The sequence below is a fragment of the Neofelis nebulosa genome, chromosome 4 (genome assembly GCF_028018385.1).
Source record: "Neofelis nebulosa isolate mNeoNeb1 chromosome 4, mNeoNeb1.pri, whole genome shotgun sequence".
Classification (NCBI taxonomy): Eukaryota; Metazoa; Chordata; class Mammalia; order Carnivora; family Felidae; genus Neofelis; species Neofelis nebulosa.
Window position 1 is genome coordinate 29,004,111 of NC_080785.1, and position 19,883 is coordinate 29,023,993.

Here is a 19,883-nt window from a genome sequence, read left to right on the forward strand (position 1 = left end):
TATCTCGTTTTTTGGCTAATTACCCATTCAAGACTTGCTCAAGAGCATCCTTGATCATCAGGGAAGATGTTAAGAACCAAAGACAAAGACATTACTGACAAAATACAAATGTGTGCAGAAAAATTCCAAGGTGAACATTTTTCTTTTTAAATGAACTGTTGCAAAGTGAAACGATCAATTAAGAAGTTTCATCTACAGAATGTGAAATCGCTCAGTTGACTGATTTTCCCCCACTGAATGCTTTCCCCCACTGAAATGAATGCTTTTTTCCATTAAATTAATTGGCTATTGTAGTTTTAATTCTAGCTCTTGTTAAGAACATAGATGTGAGCTAAAAAATATATTTTCAGTGTCATAATCACTTGCATATGAGAAATTATATGTTTCTCTCTAAAGGCAGTAACATATATACCAGTCCTTATAAAGTTTAGTGTGTAGTAAGCAGAAAGTTCCCAGTAAAATTACCCCCAAAAAGTTCTAAATTAGAAATTATAATAATACTGATTTTAAAATACACATTTAACATTTGCCTAAGCATTAAGCTTTAAAGCCTTAGGTGGTTCTTCCCTTCTCATTTTTCTTTGAAAATAAGAAAATTTTATTGAATTATGTTGCATAATTCATTCTAGAGTGCATCCATATCTGTGTTTACCATTTATGAGTAAAAGAGTGTTGTTGAATACAGAAAATAACTCAGATGAGTCAAATTTTTTAAATGTTTATTACTTAAAATTTTTATGACATGTATGTATTAAGGTAATTTCCCTCCTAAAATGAAATGGTGTTCCACAGCTCTTGGGATGCTACAGATACTGTCTCTTTTCCTTGATCACCTTCTCACCGAACACAGGGAATAGGGGAGTGAACCGCACAGTGAAGCAAGAGTCCTGTCCATTATATCATGAAGTGGCTTTGCAATTTAAGGCATTTTCACTACACTAAAGATTTATCTGATCACCATCTTCTTTTATAGGAATATTTCAGGTCTTGTCAGAGCCTTAAGTTAAAGGTATTTCTAGTTTGCTTTTATTAGGAATCTTGTCTTATTTAAACAGATATCTAAAGAGTTCTATTTTGTTTTACATGTAAAAATTGTTCACCTGATCTGAAGTGGAAACTTACAGTGTGGAATTTTTCTTGTGGATCTACTTTTTTTTTTTTTTTTAATCTTTATTTATTTTTGAGAGAGAGACAGCATGTGAGCAGGGAAGGAGCAGAGACAGAGAGAAAGAGACACAGAATGCAAAGCAGGCTCCAGGCTCCAAGCTGTCAGCACAGAGCCCGACGTGGGGCTCGAACTCATGAACTGTGAGATCATGACCTGAGCTAGGTGGGACGCTCAACCCACTGGGCCACCCAGGCGCCCCACTTGTGGATCTACTTTTAAGGGAGTCACAGAATTTTATAAATGGCTTTATATGGAAAGATGTGCTTCTGAATGATTTTTTGGGATCTCCTACTCAAAGGAGATCATATTTTTTCCCCCAGGTGTGACTTTGAAAGCTTATAGATACAGTTTCAAATCCTAGAAGTCTTAGGTGTGTTATTTTTAAGGGAGAAGACTGCTCTAAATATAAGAGAAGAGAAAATAATATATCCAGTTCTTGACCACAGGTAGGAATGTTAAATTCAAGAAAGCATAAATAATAGAATCTATAGAAAATTCTGAAACCTCATTTTAGCTAGTAATTTTAACCATTTCCTTTATCTACCATGTATTGAGCCAAGTAGTCAATAACAAAAAGCAGATTTAAAAATATTAATTTTTATCCTTGCCCTCGTGCTTCCCTGGCACACAGACTAATAAACAGAGATGAGATCAAAAGATAAGAGAAAGAATAAGGGATCCTAAACTCAAAAATTGATTACATTTCCTCTTACTAGTATTTGAAGGTAAGCGTCATCTGCAAAGGGCATTCAAATATTGGTATAATAGGGGCGCCTGGGTGGCGCCGTCGGTTAAGCGTCCGACTTCAGCCAGGTCACGATCTCGCGGTCCGTGAGTTCGAGCCCCGCGTCAGGCTCTGGGCTGATGGCTCAGAGCCTGGAGCCTGTTTCCGATTCTGTGTCTCCCTCTCTCTCTGCCCCTCCCCCGTTCATGCTCTGTCTCTCTCTGTCCCAAAAATAAATCAAAAACGTTGAAAAAAAAAATTTAAAAAATAAAAAATAAAAAAAAATATTGGTATAATATTATAAGCTGTTATACCATCTACTGACTTGCAGTTCGGTTATACATTTAATCATTTTTTTTCTGTTTCAAGAGAAGATTCTTATGGTTTCCAGGGAGACAAATCTCATAAAAACTCCACTCTTCTATGTGCCACTTTGGTTCCTGTCTGGCTATGGCCATCCTCAGGGGTCGTCATCTGAGAGGAACCTTAACTTAAGTGTGTTTTGAAAAAAATTCCCAAGTCAAAAACAGCAACCTTGACAGTTAAATAATACAGAGCTAGTTAAGCTGAAGAGCACAGTTCATACTAAAAGCCCTCTCATTTCAGGCTGACATTGGGGTTCATGAGCAGTACCGCCTTTTTATCTATGTGGCTTAGCAACACCTCAACTGCTGCCATGGTGATGCCCATCGTGGAGGCCGTGGCACAGCAAATCATCAGTGCTGAAGCAGAGGTCGAGGCCACTCAGATGACTTATTTCAGTGGATCAACCAACCATGGACTGGAAATTGATGGTATCACATGTTGTTACAGCTGCAGTGGGGTCTAATCATTTGGGCAATAGGCATAAACTCAAGAATTCTGGCTTATATTTTATTGACTGTCCATACCTGCATGATGTGAATTTAGCCTTCCCCTTTCTGTATTTATACAAAGGAATGACATTACTCGAAGATTTTACCTTCAGTTAATGGTCAAATCTACATTCTCTGGAAAAAAAGAGGAAGAATGCCCTTTCTATCCTCCAGCCAGTCTGATGGAAATCTTTCTCTGTCTCTCTCTCTCAGGAGACCCCAGGTCTACTTTCATACTGAATTGACATTCCTGCATAATATTGGGAATCTTTCATTCCTACATTCTATTTGGAAAGAGTATTGCATTTGGCTGTGGTTATTTCTGGCTCTGATAAATTTCCCTGATAGAGTGAAAACTGTTGGGGCAATATTTGTATTTATAAAATACTTTATTAAGATGAATGTTATGTCAGTAGGTGAATTTAGTTCCAGTTTCTAGTAATGCTTCCATCTTTACACACACACACACACACACACACACACACACACACACACACCTGCACACACAGAAAACCCTTTAAAGTATTTTTCTTCTATTTAATGTTTTGCAGAAAGTGTTAATGAACACGAAACAAACGAGAGGAAAGAGAAGACAGTACCGGTTCCAGGGTAAAGAATATTGACATTTTGATTAGGATTTTCTAAATTACATTTTAATAAAATTATAAACGGGGTCGATTTATTTTGCAGATACAGTAATGATGCAGGGAAAAATTCAAGCAATATGGAGCTGGAAAAGGTACATTAAATGTGATTCTTTCTAAATAATTATATGTGAAATTATATTAGATGTGCAGTTAGAGATGTATGCATTTTAAAATCTGCTACTTGCTTCCTTGTTTATAAATTACTTTGCTTGCCTAAGTCAACATGGTTTGATAAGCCCTCATGGAGAGACTAAAATCAATATTCTGATCGAAAGTATTTTAGGCTTTGAAAATTAGCATCATTATTTTCTCCTTTTACTAAGTTTGTGGTGATAGGAGGTAGCATATGTAGTTCAAAGAAATATAATTCCAGTCTCAGAATATTGTTTAATCTTCTTATTAAAATCTTACTGGTTTGGTAGCCTGATTTTCATTAGGACTCTCCCCATTTCTTTCAGGTTATAAACTTAGAGCAACTATTCGTGTAATTGCAATCCAGTTATCTTTAGTATTCCCACTAAAAAATTCCATGCAGAATTTATGAATTGCTACTGTCAAACACAGATGGAGGAGTCGTAGTCATTCTAGCTATTCAAGGAAGGAAGGAGACTTTTGTAAATTATCCCACAGAATTCATTTCCCAGAATAAATCAATATAAAAATTCTATACCGAGTCGTATTGGGAGCAATAGATCTTGAGTCTACTGAAAAGTAATCCTGCATAGCAATAGTTTTATAGTAACCATGGTACTAGGAATAGGAGAGTGGGGCATATGTTCCTTCCTCAGGCTGCAATGCATTCACATGCAGCTCAGTAGGAAAAAGAAAACTCTCTTGTTATTTACAGAAATCTTTAAGGAAAGAGTGATTTCTGTGTAAAGTGGAGACAAATAACAAAGCTAAGTTTTAAGCCTTTAGCTACAGTGTACAGTAAGGGTTTTAAAGATGAGAACTGAATATACATGTATGAAAACATTATCATTTTTAGTGATAGAAGTAATTCTTGTAAAACATAGAGAATCAATAGCAGGCAAAGTATGTCACAGAAGAATACATTAAAAATGAGCTTTAAAAATTATGACAACTGGCAATCCTAAACAGAAAAATATGCTCGCACTCAGTAACTTTCTCGTGGTCATCTTTAGAAACCCAGTTTTCTGGCATGATGCTGAAATTTAGTATCAAGCCCCTTCGAATCGATTTGACATCCAACACAGTCCTAGGCATTATAGAAAGGTCCAACGATGAAAAGACCTGCTCCCCACTGTGTGCAGCTCAGAGTCTAGTGGGGAAGGGGGACGTAAAAAAGACATGTGACATAACTACTACAACAGAAGCATGCACAGAGGGGCTAAGTGTTCAGAAGTGGAGAGCAACCAGCTCAGTCAGGGATGTTGCAGGAGTGGAGTGCAAGGGAACGAGATTTGAGTCAGGAAGGAGACAGCATGTTCAATCAGCAGAATGCAGACTCCATGCATGCCGGGACTATGTCTGCTTTGTTCATTTAATTCCATGACACGCTTCATTGCCTCATTTTCAGTAGATATTTATCTTCATCAATTAATGAATGAGTGAAAAGAGAAGAGGTATTCTAATTAGAGAATGCAGTGAATTCAAAGACCCAAATATGTGGAGAACCGGGCTTTTTTCAGGAAGCCTCTCCACTGCAGGTTCTAGGGATGAGTTGTGGTAAGTGAAATGTGAAGATAGATCAAACCATGTTCAAAATAGCTGTTTGTGGGACGCCTGGGTGACTATTCTGGTTAAGCATCCGACTCTTGATTCCTGCTCAGGTCATGATCTCACAGTTTCGTGAGTTCGAGCCACACGTCAGGCTCTGCGCTGAACCTGCAGAGCCTGCTTGGGATTGTTTCTCTCTCTCTCTCTCTCTCTCTCTCTCTCTCTCTCTCTCTCTCTCTCTGTCTCTGCCCCTCCCTGCCCATGCTCTCTCTGCCTCTCTCAAAATAAATAAATAAACTTTTAAAAAAATATTTTAAAAAATAGCTGTTCTTGGGGCGTGTGGATGGCCCAGTCCCTTAAGCGTCAGACTTCGGCTCAGGTCATGATCTCATTGTTTGTGAGTTGGAGCCCCCGTGTTGGGATCTGTGCTGACAGCTCAGAGCCCAGATCTTGCTTCAGATTCTGTGTCTCCCTCTTTCTGAGCCTCCCCTGCTCATGCTCTGTCTCTGTCTCTGTCTCTCTCTCTCAAAAGTAAATAAACATTAAAAAAATAATAATTAAAAAATTTTTTTAAATGCAGAAGAGTTTAGAGTTTATGTTAGGGGAAATGGGAATCTTTGAAACTGGAGAGCAGCATGGTAAATTCTGCCCATTGAGAAACTTACAATGGCAACAATTTGAAGAGTGGAGAGTGCAAACCTAACTGGACTTTTTTGATTAATCAGACTTTGAGGACAAGAGAGAGAAAAGCATAGAAGATGTCTCTGCTAGAATAAACTAGGTAAATGTAGGCCTTGATGTCACCAATTGAGATGCAGACACAGGAGGAACAAGTGTTCAATGGAGAAAAGTAAAGATAATGTGGGTACATTTAGGGCAATAAAGACTGAGTTCTGAGTTTGGGAGAAGAGAGCAAGCAAGGCCTTTGAACAATGCTTCTGTGGTCTTTGTAGAACTCAACGTATAAAATTCAACTTTATGCAAAAGAAAAATTAAAGGATAACTTTTTACTTTACAAAAGTATTCTTTGTTAGAGATAACACGAAAGTGTTATTTTATATACACACTTAAGATATGTTTTGATTTTTAACAATTACAGATAGATATATTGTATATTTTTTGTTCAGTTTGTACTAAATTGCACCTATTCTTTGCCAGGTTTAAACTAGCTACTTTAACATTAATTGATTATGTGGAAGACTCTGTATCTACTTCGTCTAGTTATGAAAAGGAAAGAATATTTATATAATGTTTTTTTTCTTCTATTTTCTTCTTGAAGCAGGTAGGGCATTCTGTTGAATTAAAATAGCTGTATGGTTTGGCTTTGAATTTGAACTATAAGTCATCAAAGATCCAAATATTGCTCCTTTAAAGAAGGAATGGTTTAAAATAAATTTCAGAGAAGAGGAAAAAATGAAGGGCTTAGGTTTTTTTAAATTTGCACTATTTTGCCATGTTCATATTTTAAAAAAAATATTTAATTTCTACTGAAAATTACTACAATTTTGTACATTTGAATCACTTGTTCAGTAAAAAATTATTTTTCTTAAATTTAATTAAAATCTGTTTACTAGTATAATTAAATCAATCCAAGATGATCAATAACCCTACTTTATTTTAGAATTATATATTTACTTCATTTTTTAGAATTATGTTTCTCTTTAAAGGCAATAGCACACACCAATCCATATAAAGTTTAGTGTGTAGCAAGCAGAAAGTTCCCAGTAAGTAGAAGAAAATTAAGAATTACCACCAAATAAGTTCTACATTAGTAATTATAATAATATTGATTTAAAATATACATTTAACATTTGCCCAAGTATTATCTTCTTTTTTTTTTTTTTTTTTTTTTAATTTATTTTTGGGACAGAGAGAGACAGAGCATGAACGGGGGAGGGGCAGAGAGAGAGGGAGACACAGAATCGGAAACAGGCTCCAGGCTCCGAGCCATCAGCCCAGAGCCCGACGTGGGGCTCGAACTCACGGACCGCGAGATCGTGACCTGGCTGAAGTCGGACGCTTAACCGACTGCGCCACCCAGGCGCCCCAGTATTATCTTCTTAATGAGGCCTACCCTGATCACCCATTTTCATTATGGCCAATACATCCCTCCTAATACCCTTGAACCTGCCCTACTTTTCCCAAAGCATGCATTACCTTCATACCAATGAAATTATTTATTTAATTTTTTTCCATATGCTTATTTATATTTCAAATATCTAGAACAGGTGACTGCCATAGAGTAAGCATGTAGTAAATATTTGCTGAGTGAAGGAATAAATTCAGTAATATTTTTCTCAATAATACTTAGATTAAAAGAATTCATTCTGTATAGAAACTATAACAAGAAAAAAGCAAACTGATAACGGTTGAAAGATAAAACCGTGAGTCAGATTAATTTCATTTTTTCCAGCTTAATTGAGATATAATTGACACATAAGTATACTTCACTCAGCCAACACATTGGGTAAATTTAAGGCGCACCTGTTGATATGATATATTTATATATTGCAGAATGATTATCACCGTTGCAATAGTTAATATCTCCATCACATTACATAATTACCATTTCTTTTTTGTGGTAAGAACATTTAAGATCTACTCTCTTAGCAACTTCCAATCTATAGCAAGTATTATTAATTTTAACCATCATGCTGGACATTAGGTCCTGAGAAATTATTCATCTTATAACTGTAAGTTTGTACCCTTTGACCAAAATCTCATTTCCCCAACCCCAGCCCCCAGGACCACACTCTACACTCTGTTTCTATGAATTAGACTTTTTTCAATTCCACGTGTAAATGATAACATACAATAATTGTCTTTGTCTGACTTATTTCACTTAGCATAATGTTATTATAATAACAGCCATTCTGTTGGGTATGAGGTCATAACTCACTGTGATTTTGATTTGCATTTCCCTGATGGTAGTGATATTGAGTATCTTCTCATCCACCTGTTGGACCACTTGTATGTCTTCTTTGAAAAAATGTCCATTCGGTTCCTCTCATTTTTAAATTGGATTATCTGGGATTTGTTACTGTTGAGCTAATTTTTATGAGTAGCACAAGAAAGGGGTCCAATTTTGTATGCCTGTGGTAATCCAGTTTTCCCAACACCATTTATTGAAGAGGCTATCCTTTCTTCACTAAGTATCTTGGCTCCTTGTCAAATGCTGGCTCCTTGTATATATTAAGGTTTATTTCTGGGCTTTCAATTCTGTTCTGTTGGTGTGTGTGTCTCTTTTTATACCAATTCCAGACTGTTTTGATTACTATAGCTTAGTAATATAGTTTGAAACCAGCAAGTGTGATACCTTCAGTTTTGTTCTTCTTTCTCAGGAAAGAGAAAATTGCTTTGGCTATTCATGGGGATTAATTTCATTTTTTGGTGGAAAGAATATAAAGGTTTGGAACTAAAACTTATCAACCCTAAAATTCTTGTTGATAGAACTGCAAACTTCTGACATAGATGATAATAATGATAATTTTGCCATTGCTGCTGCTACTGCTAGTAATGATTACATGTTAGTTTTGAAGGTGATAGATATTCAGTAGCCCCTCTGATTCCAGGAGCTGATTAAAGAATAGACATATACCAATGCTGCATACCTAAAAGGGAGATGTTTTCCATGACTTGCCAAGTTCTCTTCTTATTATAGACCATGACCCAGACATTAGCAGAGCTCCCTACTTGTGCCCAGAATAAAAGTGGTGGGTAAGTGATTAGCCTATAAATCCTGCATGACTCTAAAAGTAGTTACAATATTTTTTTTGAGGCAAAAAGGAACAAAAACAATGGAATATCCTAAAGGGACACTGACAGTACATGGTCAAATTTATTTGTCAGGTTCCAGGGGAGCAACTGAGAAACCAATCATCGTCACTCATATTATTTCTATCAGAAATGAGTTCCAGGTATCCGAAAACCAATTTTTACATACCAAAAGAAGAATCAAGTTGCTAGATTTTTCCCTTCTTCACAAGCACTAGTATTATTCAAAGAGATACCCACATTTTTATACTAGCTCAATTTCTAAACGTCCAGGCATCTTTGAATGAAAGGAATTGGAAAATCGGTTTGCTTTTAATGAAAGGTCTAAGATAATTGTTTTCCTTTCATTTTATATAATTCATCATCCTCTACAGGGAAGAGTTCAAAGGGAAAATTTCCTTGAACAAATTAAATCTTGTTTTTTAATTAGGTGTTTAGTTTGGGGGTGAAAATCCTTATTATTGAAAACCAAATTCTAAAAGAAAACACTGTTTAATGTTCCCCAAGAATTCAAAGAACCATATTAACTGTAATAAGCATGGTTCGTAATATCATGGTCTAGGGGCATTAGTTCTGCCAAGCAGGAAGATAGCAATTCTAGAATATCTGGTGTCTACATCAAATAGAAACAAAAGTGTGTTCTCCTTGACTACTCTTCCATTCAAGCCTAGGTGTAACTGAGTGGCAAAGCCACTCATGAGAGCTCTTCAGTCCTCACCTGACACCTGACAATGTAGGTGTCTTCTTTCACTCATCCAGACAAATCCTGTAGTTTACAGAGAGATGATGATAGAGAAGGAGAGAAACCACCACATACCCTTTAGGAATAACAGCCCCATCAAAATGACAGGAGACAGCAAGTGTCTGCAAGGATGTGGAGAAAAGGGAACCCTTGTGCACTATTGGTGGGAATGTAAATTGGTTCAGTCATTGTAGAAAACAGTATATAAAGGTTCATCAAAAAATTAAAAAGGGAGTTACCATATTATCTAGAAATCCCACTTCTGGATATATATCCAAAGGAAATGAAAACAAGATCTCAGAGAGATATCTGCACTCCTATGTTCATTGCAGCATTATTCACAATAGCCACAATATGGAAACAGCCTAACTGTCCACCAATGGATGAATGGATAAAGAAGTGGTATGTATATACAATGGAATATTATTCAGCCACGAGAGAGAAGGAAATCCTGCCATTTGCAACAATATGGATGAAATTTGAGGACATTATGCTAAGTGAAATAAGGCAGACAGAAAAATACAAATACTGCATGGTATCATTTATATGTGGAATCTAAAAAACAAAGTAAAATTCATACAGAGTAGAAAAGTGGTTGTCAAGGGCTGAGTGGTAGGGTGCAAACTTTTGGCTATAAGATGAGTTAGGTCCAAGGATGTAATGTAAAACATGGTGACTATGGTTAACACTATTGTATGATTGAGATTGGTTAGGGTGGTGGTGTTTCAGTGTCTCAAACAACAACAACAACAACAACAACAACAACAACAGAAAAATAGATGTGTGAGGTGGTAGAAATATTGATTGGCTGGGTTGGGGTTACTTCTCATAATGTATGTATGTGTCAGATTACCACAACTATACACTTTAACTATTTTATAATTTTGTCAATTATATCTCAATAAAGTTGAAAAAAATTGTGGGATTTTTTAAAGTTTATTTATTATGTGAGAGAGAGAGTACGAGCTGGTGGGGGTGGGGGTTGGGGCAGAGAGAGGAGAGAGAATCCCAAGGAGGCTGGGTACCGTCAGCACAAAGCCCAGCGTGGGCTTGATCCCACAAAGAGACAGTCAACCAACTGAGCCACCCAGGTGCCCCAGTTGTGGAATAATATATGTGTACATCAAGTGACCTTGATGTACACACTAACAGTGAAAGGATTCCTCCCATCCAGTTGATTGGCATCTAGATATTTATCTAGTTTAGGCACTTCACATGTTTTTTTAAAAATTTTTTTAAAGGTTCATTTATTTATTTTTGAGGTGGGGGCAGCGGCATAGAGAGAGGGAGACAGAGAAACCCAAGCAGGCTGTGCACTGTCAGCACAAAGCCCAGCGCGAGGCTCAAGCTCATGAACTGTGAGATCATGACCTGAGCCAAAGTTGGACAGATAACCAACTGAACCACCCAGGCGCCCCTACTTTGTCTTTTTTTTTTCTTAAACATTTATTCATTTTTGTAGACAGAGAGAGATGGAGTGTGAGCGGGAGAGGGGCAGAGGGAGAGGGAGACACAGAATCTGAGGCAGGCTCCGGGCTCTGAGCTGTCAGCACGCAGCCCAATATGAGGCTCAAACTAACGAACTATGAGATCATGACCTGAGCCAAGTCTAACACCCAACCGACTGAGCCACCCAGGCACCCCTAGTTAGTCTTTTTTAATGTGGCAGTTCCTACGCCTCTGGGAATACAAATTGAGCTTTTATTTTTTTTTTTTTTTTATTTTTTTTTTTTAAATTTTTTTTTTCAACATTTTTTATTTATTTTTGGGACAGAGAGAGACAGAGCATGAACGGGGGAGGGGCAGAGAGAGAGGGAGACACAGAATCGGAAACAGGCTCTAGGCTCCGAGCCATCAGCCCAGAGCCTGACGCGGGGCTCGAACTCACGGACCGCGAGATCGTGACCTGGCTGAAGTCGGACGCTTAACCGACTGCGCCACCCAGGCGCCCCCAAATTGAGCTTTTAAAAGAAATCATAACTATTCTATTTACTAATCCATTTTATGACAACACATTTCATTCAAGAATTCGGATGCCTCACTGTCAGTGTTCTTATATGAGAACAAAAGATTAAATTTCTGGTATGTAATAGAGATCCAGTATCCTCCACAAACAGTCTAGACTAGAGTGAAGGTAAATGCCTGCGTACGGACAAGCAGGTAAAACCTAATTCATCTGAAATTATACCAGGTGTATTTTTTTTAAGTTTATTTATGTATTTTGAGAGACAGAGACAGCACAGTGGGGGAGAGGGGCAGAGAGAGGGAGTGAGAGAGAATCCCAAGCAGTCTCAACACTGCCAGCGCAGAGCCTAATGCGAGGCTCAAACCCACAAAGCCCTGAGATCATGACTGAGCCAAAACCAAGAGGGATGTTTAACTGACTGAGCCACCCAGGTGCTACCAGGTGTATTTTCTGATAAAAGAAGGTAGTAGGTGGCAACAGTTAGTGAGGTAAATTCACTTATCTTAAAAAAAAAAAAAAAAAAAAAAAAAAAGATAAAGGAATCACAGAAGCAATCTGTGAACATGACCTCACTCCATATTTCAATTTTTATTGCCGCCAAAGTCCTAGCTCCACTGATATTTAGACTTAGCTGTGTTTCCATAAAACACTTTGTTGTTAAAGGAATGATTGTTGATAATATCTTTTCTCCCATATGTCTTTCATTTTTGAATCACCAAAATGCAGTTCTTCACATTTGAAGTTATTGAAATATCATCTGGCAAATAACATAAGTTCAGCCATGTTGGAAGCATCTGTACTTTCCTCTAACTGTATAAGCCTCCCACGCTATATAATTTATTCTTTTTTTTTTTTTTAATTTTTTTTTTTTTAACGTTTATTTATTTTTGAGACAGAGAGAGACAGAGCATGAATGGGGGAGGGTCAGAGAGAGGGAGACACAGAATTGAAACAGGCTCCGGGCTCTGAGCTGTCAGCACAGGGGCCCGATGCGGGGCTCGAACTCACCGACCGCGAGATCGTGACCTGAGCCGAAGTCGGCGCTCAACCGACGGAGCCACCCAGGCGCCCCTATATAATTTATTCTAATACTGTAGTTTGTTTTTTTAAAATCCTCAGAAATGTTTTTCTATGCATCTTCCCATAGTATTTCCTAACAAAAGAGTGCATTTATTTTATTTTGTCCTCAAATCGTTTTTATGTATTTAATCACGAAATACTTTACACGCACATGTATTTATAAAATGTAACAGAAAAAAATTAAAGAAAATGCATAAAATGGTATCTTTCACACCTCAGCTTAATTAATTTGAGAAATCTCTGTGAGCCCTTCTCTGATTCCATCTCCTTTCCTCACACAATCACATCCTTCCCCTTATTGAGACAGCCACAGTCAAGAATGTTGTGTTAATCATTCTCTTGTTTTCTTTTCAGTATTTCTACCTCTTACTTCTTCATCACGACAAAGACCCAAAATAGCAATAGTTTTAACAAGATAGGAATAAGCTGAAATGGTGGCTCCACAATCATGATGGCCCTGATTCTTTCTGTCCCAGTTGTGCCATCCTCTCAGCACTTGACTGCTACCTCATGGTGTAAGATTAGCTGCCTCATCTCCCTCTATCCATTCTCTACTCTAGCTAGCAGCAAAAAAAGAAAACAGAAGGTGTATGTACTTAGAAATTGCTCTATTACTTTCCTGGCTTTAGGATTGTTTATATTTTCTATTTCTACCTGAGTTAGTTGCATTTTTCTAGGAATTTATGCATTCCATCTCAAATATACTGGCATATAGTTGTTTACAATTTCCACTAAGGCCTATTTAATTTCTTTTTTTTTTTTTAATTTCTTTTTAATGTTTGTTGTTTTTGAGAGAGAGAGAGAGAGAGAGAGACAGAGAGCAAGCAGGGGAGGGGCAGAGAGAGAGGGAGACACAGAATCAGAAGCAGGCTCTAGGCTCTGAGCTGTCAGCACAGAGCCCAACGCGGGGCTCGAACTCACAGACAGCAAGATCATGACCTGAGCTGTAGTCGGCCGCCCAACCGACTGAGCCACCCAGGCGCCCCAGACCTATTTAATTTCTAAAGTACTTTTAGTTACAGCTTTTATCATTCCTAATATTTTTACTTATGCTTTTAAACTTGCTAAAATAATCTTTTAAAAGCCTATGTCTATTTTATTTGTCTTACAAGTCTTGTCAAAGCACTGACCTTTGGCTCTTTAATCGTATTTATGTATGTTCTAATTTATTTATTAGTTTCCTCTATTATTTTGTTCTGTCTGCTTAATTTTTGCATTCATTCTGTTCTTTTACTTTTTAAAGTAGATATTTACATTTTGAAATTCGAGCTATTATTTTCTTTCAAAGTAACAATTTAAGGAGATGAATTTTCTTCTATTAATTTATCTATACCACATATTTTTCAGTTCTTTGAGTTTTCTGATTTCTATTATGCTAGATTCTTTCATTCATGAGTTGCTTAGAAGTGTATTTTAAAATTTGAAATAAATGAGGCTTTTGTAACTACTTTTTAAAAATTTCTAACTTAATTTTACTGTAGTCTGACATCAGTTCTTCTAAACTTGTTGAGGCAGATTTGTGAACAAGCACATGGTCAATTGTGATAAATATTTCATTGCACTTAAAAGAATTATATATTCTCAACTTACTGGTGCAATATTTTCCAAAAGTCTGTTAGATCAAGTTTGCTAGTTGTTTTTCAAATTTTCTGTGACCTAACCAATTTTTTGTCTATTTAACCCAGCAATTAATGGAACAGTTGTATTAAAATCCCCCTCTAGGATATGGATATGTCTATTTCTTCTGATAGTGTTGTCAATTTTAGTTTATATACATTTTTAGATTATTTAGATTATGTTATTGTGTCCCTACCAGTTTAGAATGTTTGTATATTCCTGGTTAATTAATGCTTTTACCACTTTGCAGTGCTCCTCTCAGTGTATAGTAATGTTTTGCGGTCTTAGAGTTTATTTGTATGCTAATGTAGCAATGCCAGCTTTCTTTTTTTTTTTTTTAACCTTTATGTTTATTTTTTGTATTTATTTTAATTCCAGTATAATTCACATACAGTGTTATATTAGTGTCAAGTGTACATATAGTGATTCAACAACTCTATATATTTCTTGGTGCTCATCATGAGAAGTGTACTCTTAGTCCCCTTCCCCTATTCTACCCAGCCCCCACCCACCTACCCTATGATGACTGTTAATTTGTTCTCTATAGTTAAGACTCTGATTTTTGGTTTGTCTCTTTTTTCTTTGCTCGTTTTGTTTAAGTTCCACATATTAGTGAAATTGTATATTTGTCTTCCTCTGACTGACTTATTTCACTTAGCATTATACCCTTTAGATCCATCCACGTTGTTGCAAATGGCAAGATTTCATTCTTTTTTATGGCTGAGTAATATTCTATTTATAGTGCGTATTTTATTTATCCATTCATCTATTGATGGACACTGGTTGCTTCCATAATTTGGCTATTATAAATAATGCTGCAGTAAACATAGGTGTTCATATCTTTTTTCAAATTACTGTTTTTGTATTTTGAGGGTAAATACCCACTAGTGGAATTACTGGATCATTTGGTAATTCTATTTTTTATTTTTTATTTTTTAAATTAAAAAATTTAACGTTCGTTTTTAAGAGACAGAGAGAGGCAGAACATGAGCAGGGGAGGGGCAAAGATTGAGGGAGACACAGATTCCAAAGCAGGCTCCAGGCTCTAAGCTGTCAGCACAGAGCCTGATGCCGGGCTTGAACCCATGAACTGTGAGATCATGACCTGAACTGAAGTTGTACGCTTAACTGACTGAGCCACCCAGGAGCCCTTGGTAAATCTATTTTTAACTTTTTGAGGAACCTCTATATCAAGGACATTTTAACAGTATTTGTTCTATCCATGAGCAGAGAATATCTTTCTATTTGTTTCTGTTGTCTTTAATTTCTTTCATCAATGTTTTATAGTTTCAGAGCACAGGTCTTTCACCTCTTTGGCTAAGTTTATTCCTAAGTATTTTGTTATTTTTGGTGCAGTTGTAAATGGAACTGCCTTCTTAATTTCTCCTTCTACTGTTTTATTATTAGTGTGCAGAAATACAATGGATTTCTGTATATTGATTTTGTATCCTGAAACCTGACTTAATTCATTTACCGATTCTATTTACCAAAGATTTTTGGTCAAGTCTTTGGGGTCTTCTATATATAATATCATGTCATTTGAAAACAGTGAAAGCTTTACTTTTGTCTTACCTTTTGGATGCCTTTTATTTCTTTTTGTTGTCAGATTGCTGCAGCTAGGACTTCCAGTACTATGTTGAATAAAAGTGGTTAAGAGTGGACATCCTGGCATTGTTCCTGACCTTAAGGAAAAGTTCTCAGTTTTTCACCATTGAGTATGATGTTAGCTGTGGGTTTTTCATATGTGGCCTTTATTATGTTGAGGTATGTTCCCTCTAAACCTACTTTGTTGAGAGTTTTTGTCATGAATGTTCTACTTTGTTAAATGCTTTTTTTTTTTTTTTTGCATCTATTGAAATGATCTTGTGGTTCTTATTCTTTCTCTTATTGATGTGATGTATCACATTGATTTATTTGCAAATGTTGAACCACACTTGCATCTCAGGATGAATCCCACATGATCATGGTGAATGATTTTTTTATGCATTGTTGAATTCAGTTTGCTAATGTTTCATTGAGGATTTTTGCATCTATGTTCATTGGACATATTAGTCTGTAATTCTCTTTTTTTGCAGTGTCTTAATCTGGTTTCAATTTCAGGGTAATGGTGGCCTGCCTCATAAAATGAATTTGGAAGCTTTTCTTCCTTTTCTATTTTTTTTTGGATTAGTTTATGAAGGATGAGTATTAACTCTAATTTAGATGTTTGGTAGAATTCACCTGTGAAGCCATCAGGTCCTGAACTTTGTTGGGAGTTTTTTTGATAACTACTTCAATTTCATCAGTGATAATTGGTCTGTTCAAATTTTCTATTTCCTTCTGATTCAATTTTGGGAGGTTACATGTTTCTAGGAATTTATGCATTTCTTCTAGGTTGTCCAATTTGTTGGCATATAATTTTTCATAATATTCTCTTATAATTGTATTTCTGTGATGTCAGTTATTTCTCCTGTTTCATTTCTGAATTTGTTTGTGTCCTCTCCTTTGTTGTTTGTTGTTGATGAAGATGATGATGATGAGTTTGACTAAAGCTATATGAATTTTGTTAATCTTTGCAAAGAAACAGCTCCTGGTTTCATTGATCTGTTCTATTGGTTTTTTAGTTTCTATTTTATTTCTGCTCTAATCTTAGTTATTTCCTTCCTTTCACTGGTTTTGGGTTTTATTTGTTGTTCTATTTCTAGCTCTTTTAGGTATAAGATTAGGTTGTTTATTTGAGAATTTTCTTGCTTCTTGAGGTAGACCTGTATTGCTATAAACTTTATTGTTAGTACACCTTTTGCTACATCCCAAAGGTTTTGGACTGTTGTTTTCATTTTATTTTGTCTCTATGTATTTTTTATTTTTGATTTGATTTCTTGGTTGGCCCATTCATTATTTCGTAGCATGTTATTTAACCTCCATATATTTGTGCTTTTTCCAGATTTGTGTATGTGTAGTTGATTTCCAGTTTCATAGTAAGTGTTATGGTCAAAATAGTGTTATGGTCAAAAAAGATGCATGTTATGACTTTAATCTTTTTGAATTTGTTGATACTTGTTTTGTGGTCTAATATATGATCTATTCTGGAGAATGTTCTCATGTGCACTTGAAAAGAATATGTATTTGCTGTTTTAGGATGGAATGTTCTGAATATATCTGTTAGATCCGTCTGGTCCAATATATGACTCAAAGCCACTGTTTCATTGTTGGTTTTCTGTATGAAAGATCTATCCATTGATGTAAGTGGGGTGTTAAAGTCCCATACTATTATTGTATTACCATCAGTTACTTTATATTTGTTATTAGCTGCTTTATGTATTTGAATGCATATTTATAATTGTTATACTTTCTTGTTTGATTGTTCTCTTTATGATTATATAGTGTCCTTCTTTGACTCTTGTTACAGTCTTTGTTTTAAAGTCCATTTTTCCTAATATAAATATTGCTACTGTGGCTTTCTTTTCACTTCCATTTGCAAGATAAATGCTTTTTTATCCCTTCACCTTCAATCTGCATGTTGCTTTAGGTCTGAAGTGAGTGTCTTGCAGGCAGGATATAGATGGACTTGCTTTTTTATCGCTTCCGTCATGCTTTTTTTTGATTTGGGCATTAGTCCGTTTACATTTGAAGTAGGTATGTACTTATTAATTATTATTAATTAATAATTATTAATTATGTACTTATGTAATTATTAATAGGTATGTACTTATTTCATTTTGTTGTTTGTTTTATGATTGTTTTTGTAGTTCTTTGTTTCTTTTTTCTCTTGCTCTTTTCTCGCATAGTTTGCTGGCTTTCTTTAGTGGTGTACTTGGATTGGGTTCTCTTTATTTTTTGCGTATTCATTAACAGTTTTTTATTTGTGGTTCCCATTAGTCTTATATACAAAATTTTATGCATATTGAAATCTATATTAAGTTGATAGTCTCTTACATTTGAGCTCATTCTTTATTCCTCTGCCCCCCTCACCATGTTTTAGGTATATAGTGTCATACTTTACATCCTTTTATTTTGTGAATTCCTTGACTTATTTTTATAGGTATATATTATTTTACTGATTTTGTGCTTTCTACTTTTCTTGCTTCTGTTTATGGTCTCTCCTTTCCATTCAAAGGGCCCTTTAACATTTCTCACAAGGCTGGTTTAGTGGTGATGAATTCCTTTAACTTGTTTGTCTGGGAAACTCCTTTATCTCTATATTCTGAATGACAGCCTTGTTTGATGAGTATTCTTGGTTGCAGGGTTTTTTCCTTTCAGCCCTTTGAATATATCATGCCACTCCCTTCTGGCCTGCAAAGTTTGTGCTAAAAAATCAGCTGATAGCCTTATGGGGATTCCCTTGTAGGTTACAGTTTTCTTTTCTCTTGCTTCTTTTAAGATACTTTTTAAAAAATTTTTTAATGTTTATTTTTATTTCTTTTTGAGAGAGAGACAGAGTGCAGAGAGAGAGGGAGACACAGAATCTGAAGCAGGCTCCAGGCTCTGAGCTGTCAGCACAGAGCCTGGGGGCTCAAACTCACAAATCATGAGATCATGACCTGAGCTGAAGTCAGATGCTTAACGGTCTGAGCCACCCAGGTGCCCCTTACTGTGTGTCTTGTCGACCACCTTGGATTGATTTTGTTGGGGACTCACGTGCTTCCTGGATCTGGATTTCTGTTTCTTTCCCCAGATTTGGGAAGTTTTCAGCTATTATTTCTTCAAAGAATTTTTTTTGCCACTTCTTCTCTTCTCTTTCTGGGATCCCTATAATGCAAATGTTATTACACTTGATGGTGTCACTGAGTTCCCCTTACATAAATTCATTTATTATTCTTTTTCTTTCTCTCCTGTTCAGCTTGATGGCTTTCCATTAATCTGTGCTCCATATCACTGACCCATTCTTCTGTTTCTCTAGTCTATTATTTATCTCATCAAGTGTATTTGTAATTTCAGTTATTGAGTTATTCATGTCTGATTGGTTCTTTTTTGTGTGGTCCATCTCTTTGTTGAGGGTCTCCCTGAGGTTCTCCACTCTTTTCTCAAGTCCAGTGAGTATCTTTATGATCCTTACTTTAAATTCTCTATCAGACATATTGCTTGTCTCCATTTCATTTAGTTCTGTTGCTGTGATTTTCTCCTCTTCTTTCATTTGGCACATTTCCATCTGCCTCATCATTTTGTCTAATTCTCTGTGTTTGTTTTTATGTGCTAAGAAATTCATCCCTGTTTTCTGCTCTTGAAAGTAGTGGCCTCATGAAAAAGAGGTCCTCTAGTGCCTTGTAGTGCAATGTCCCTGGTCCACCAGAACCTGGCACTTCAGGAGCGTCTCCGGTGTGTGTTGTGTGCACCCTACTGTTGTGGCTAAAGCATGTTTGTCTTCAGTCCAGTCATCTGCAATGGCTTCTTTGTTGTGAGCAGGTTTTAGTCTTTGCATTGCTACCGAGCCAGTCTAGGGCATTTGCCAGAGATGCAATACCACTGAACTGCAGGGTACTTTCCCTGTGTTGTCCCCTCAAAGACTTTTGTTCATGAGCAGGGCCTGTAATCAGACCCTGATGTCTGCTGTAGCCCACTGCTGGGGCCACAGTTGGACTGGTGTATGTGGTTATCTTCCCCCGTCCCTTGGGTAGGAGTCATTTTGGAGTGGTGCCGGCCCCTATTAGTACT

General features: G+C 36.4%; 1 protein-coding gene across 2 annotated transcripts in view; it reads left to right on the plus strand.

Annotated features, from left to right (window-relative positions):
• SLC13A1 (solute carrier family 13 member 1) overlaps positions 1 to 19,883 on the plus strand; it is a 143,135-nt gene that overhangs the window by 32,661 nt on the left and 90,591 nt on the right. The window contains exons 4-6 of one of the 2 annotated variants that reach the window (XM_058724441.1): positions 2,499 to 2,686; positions 3,298 to 3,355; positions 3,437 to 3,485. In XM_058724441.1, the coding sequence (XP_058580424.1) occupies positions 2,499 to 2,686; positions 3,298 to 3,355; positions 3,437 to 3,485 (295 nt within the window). The remainder of the gene's footprint in view (positions 1 to 2,498; positions 2,687 to 3,297; positions 3,356 to 3,436; positions 3,486 to 19,883) is intronic. The other variant, XM_058724442.1, reaches the window with a different exon arrangement.